This window comes from Accipiter gentilis, chromosome 28 (assembly GCF_929443795.1).
Source record: "Accipiter gentilis chromosome 28, bAccGen1.1, whole genome shotgun sequence".
Lineage (NCBI taxonomy): Eukaryota > Metazoa > Chordata > Aves > Accipitriformes > Accipitridae > Astur > Astur gentilis.
The window spans coordinates 10,903,730-10,907,382 of record NC_064907.1 but is presented as its reverse complement, the minus strand read 5'-3'; the positions used below and the strand labels follow the sequence as shown (position 1 = coordinate 10,907,382).

The window sequence follows — 3,653 nt, the reverse complement described above, 5'->3', positions numbered from 1 at the left end:
GTTTTGTAATCTTACAACTGATCACGTGAACCGCGGTCAACTTTGCCTTAAGAAAGGAAAAAAAACCCAAAAAAACCCCCAAAAAACCAACCAAAACACACCAAACCAAAACCAAACCAACCCAGAACTCCCTAACTCAACAGCGCCTCTCGGACACCTCTCCACATCCTACTCCGGAGGCAACTTCCCTTGAGAAACACGGAGGAATTTAGGACTGGATCTGGCGGATCTGCCATCGCAACCCGAGCCGCGCGTTTCTGGGAGAAAGCCCTCCTGCTCCCTAAGCTCGCCTGGCCGGCGGGATGGCAAAGGGCATCCCCGCCTTGGCTAGCCACTCTTCTCCCCAACCGCCTCAGACCAAGCCTGCATGCGACCAGCTCTACAGGACAGGGGCCAGGAATAAGGAATCACAGACAGTAAGGCAATCTTTACAATGTCAGAAAGTGTATTTGGCATTTAAAAAAAAAAAAAAAAAAAGAAAAAAGAAAAAAGAAAAAAAAAAGAAACAAGTGCATACAAATACAGCTAGAAGCATTTCTGTTTTGCCAAGTGCTCTCTAAAAAAAGCAGCGCAAGTCACAGCCTACATTGAACAGTAACTGTCACCAGGGAAGCACAACAAATAGTTGCTACAACAAAAGGGAAAAAAAGGAAAGAAAGAAAAAAACAAACCGAAAAAAAACCCAAAACAAAAAAAAAAAAAGAAAAAAGAAAAAAAGGAGAAGAATTAGAAGAAATGCCTTTATAATAAGTACATACCTTTTGTCTTCAAAAAATATAGAAACACAATGTATTCAAAAAAATCAAAATTATACAGCCATGTTTATGAAGTCTACATTTCCCTTGTCTTGGAGATATATATATATTTATATATATATATTTATAGATATGTACAGAATTCGAGCAGTTCGAGTTCAAGGTGACGGCGGGCGGCGGGAGCGGGCCAGTCACGAGTCCCTCTCCTTTTTCACTTTCACATCCCCGGCCAGGATGGTGGCGATCTCCCCCTGCATGAAGGCCCAGGGGACGTTGGAGCCGACCAGGGGACACTTCTCCCCGCTGGGGCAATACACCTCCCCGCTGGCTCCCTGCTGCTTGATGCTCTGCCGGGAGCAGGGGAAGCAGAACTTGTGGGAGGGGACGGAGGGGCACTGCACGAAGTGGGTGTCCTCCAGGCGCTCGTGGCAGAGGGTACAACACAACGGGACGCTGGCGGCGAGGGACGAGTCCGGCAGGCTGGCGGGGTGGACGGGCTCCAGCCCGCCCGCCGCGTTGGCCCCCTGGCCCGGCACCTCCCTGCCGGGGCCCAGCCTTCTTTGGTTCATGGCGGAGGGCGAGGGGGGGCTGCTGCTGTTCCTCCGCGTGGTGGAGTGGACCTGGTTGGCGTCTTTGGAGGCGTGGTTGCCCCCGGCATTGTCCGCCACCAAAATGAGGGCGGCCATGGGCGACTGGCCGTTCTGGGCCGCCTCGGGCGGCGTGGTCCGGTTGGAGTGGGGCGAGGCGGTGGGCGGCGGGGGCGACATGAAGGGGGTGGCCGTCAGCGGCAGCTTCATCCCTTCCGACGAGGTGGGCAGCCAGGGCTGCACCTCCCCGTTGATCTTCGGGGGGCCCGCCTCGCCCTCCGGCTCGGGGGAAGGCTTCCTCTTCCGGGCGGCCCGGGCCCCTGCAGAGGCAGAGGGGGGGAGGAGGAGGAGGAGGAGGGAGGAGGGTGAGAAGGCAGCGCAGTCGCAACGCGCCGCCGAGCACGGGGGTCACCGCCGTGCGACCGCACAAACGGGTGGCCGCGGCCACCGCCGCCACCACCACCCCCCGCCCCCGCCCCGGCCCGGTCCCCCGACCACCCCGGCCGTCGGGCCGCCGCCGCCGCCCGGGATCCCCCCCGCCCCGCACGCCGGGCCAGCACCCCCAGCCACCCCCCCGGCCCCGCCCTGCCCTGCCCGCCGCCCCCCCCCCCCCCCCCCCCGGCCCCCGCCGCCTCACCTGGCTTGGCCACGGCGCCGTTGGTCTCGTAGCCCAGCAGCCTGCCGCCCGCCATGCCCGGCTCCTTCTTGAACTTGCTGTCGAAGGGGGGCACGGTGTGGGCGCCGTGCTGGTGCAGGGCCAGCAACGTGTCCCGCACCGTCTTGGGCTTGGCCAGCCACTCCTGCTCGCCGCCCGCCCGGCCCTTGCCCTCGGCGGCCAGCTCCGCCGCCGCCGCCGCCGGCAGGCTCTCGGCCGAGCCCCGCTTCTCCTTGGCGCCGCCGTCGTGCTCCCCCGCCGCGCCGCCGCCGCCGCCGGCCGAGGAGGAGGAGGAGGAGGAGACGGAGCCGGGGCGCTTGTGCCCCAGCTCGCCGGGCTGCCCCGCCGCCGCCTGCCCCGCCGCCTGCGCCGCCGCCGCCGGCTGCTGGGGGACGGGCACGGCCATCGGGGCGGGCGCGGCGGAGATGGCGGCCAGCGAGGCGGCGGCGGCGGCGGCGGCGCGGCTGCCCAGGCCGCCGATGGCGGCGGGGAGCCCGGCGCCGTTCACCAGCGGCACCAGGGTGGGGGGCACGGCGTGCGTCCGCCGCGGGTTGGGGCTCTGCCGGTTGAGCTCGGGCGGCTCCTCGGGCTTGGGGAAGCCGTTGGGCACCAGGATGCCGTTGACCTGCCGGCCGCCGCCGTACTCGGCGCCCAGGCGGGGCGGCGGCCGCTCGGCCGCCAGCGAGTAGCGCTCCAGGGGCTGCGGCGGGGGCCGCGCCGCCGCCTCCGCCGCCGCGGGGTGGCCGAGCTGCTGCTGCTGCTGCTGCGCCAGGAGCTCCTTGGCGGAGAGCGGCGGCTGCTTGGCGTGGGGCGGCGGCGGGGCCCGGCCCTCGGGGAAGCAGCCGTGCGCCCGCTTCAGCTGCCGCGCCGTGTCGATGACGAACTCCACGCGGTCGGCGCCCTCGTAGTTGACGCAGCCCCGGCAGACGGGCTCGGTGAAGTCCCAGATCATGGCCCAGGGCATGCGGGGCAGGTCGCACAGGTAGCACGACTGCCTGCGGGAAGCAGCCGCCACCGCCGCCGACGACATGTCCCGGCCCCGGGGCAGCGGCGAGCGCCCCCCCGCTCCGGCTCCGGCCGCCGCCGCCGCCGCCGCCTCCTCCGCCCCTCGCCACCGGAGTCCCGACGGGGAGGCTCGGGCGCCGCGGCCGCAGCGGGACCGTCCGCCGGGCCCCCTCCCCCTCGCCTTCCTCTTCCGTGCGCTGGAGCGGGGCGCGGCGGGCGCCCCGGCAGGCAGAGCCGCTGCGGGGGACGCCGCTCCCCTCGCCGTCTCCGCCGGCGGCGCTCACAGGGCGGCGGGGACGCGCATCTCCGCGGCGCGGCTGGCGCAGGGCTGCGGCCGCTGCCGCCCGCACGGCTCCCCCGCTCGCTGGCTACTACGGGGCGGCGCGGGGCGGCGGGGGCCGGCGCGGCGCGGCGGGGCGGGCGGGGCGGGGACTGCCGCGGGGGCCGGGGCCGGGGCCGGGGCTGGCGGCGGCGCCGTGCCGTGCCGGGCTCCAGCCGCCACCGCCGCCTCTGCGCGCCGCCGCCTCGATTCTTCGACAGTGCCGGCCGCGCCTGCGCGATGGGCGCCCCCGCCCCGCCGCCGCCGCCGCGATCGCGGCCCCGGCCCCTGCCCGCGCCCCCCGCCACCGGCACCGCCACCGGCACCGGGGG

The 3,653-nt window shown here is 69.1% G+C and overlaps 1 protein-coding gene across 1 annotated transcript; it reads right to left on the bottom strand.

Annotated features, from left to right (window-relative positions):
• Window positions 1–819: 819 nt before the first annotated feature.
• On the bottom strand, window positions 820–3,139 carry IRF2BP2 (interferon regulatory factor 2 binding protein 2). Its single transcript, XM_049831076.1, has 2 exons — window positions 1,980–3,139; window positions 820–1,662 (listed from the first exon to the last, which is right to left on the bottom strand). Exons 1-2 carry the CDS (start codon window positions 3,025–3,027, stop codon window positions 947–949), a joined length of 1,764 nt encoding a protein of 587 aa, XP_049687033.1. The 5' UTR covers window positions 3,028–3,139; the 3' UTR covers window positions 820–946.
• Window positions 3,140–3,653: the final 514 nt, after the last annotated feature.

Bases quoted from the DNA above. Each gene is read 5' to 3' on its own strand.
- IRF2BP2 (XM_049831076.1), bottom strand. From the start codon at position 3,027: ATGTCGTCGGCGGCGGTGGCGGCTGCTTCCCGCAGGCAGTCGTGCTAC. The intron at 1,663-1,979 runs GTGAGGCGGCGG...CTGCCTCTGCAG, and splicing joins CGGCGCCGTGGCCAAGCCAG to GGGCCCGGGCCGCCCGGAAG.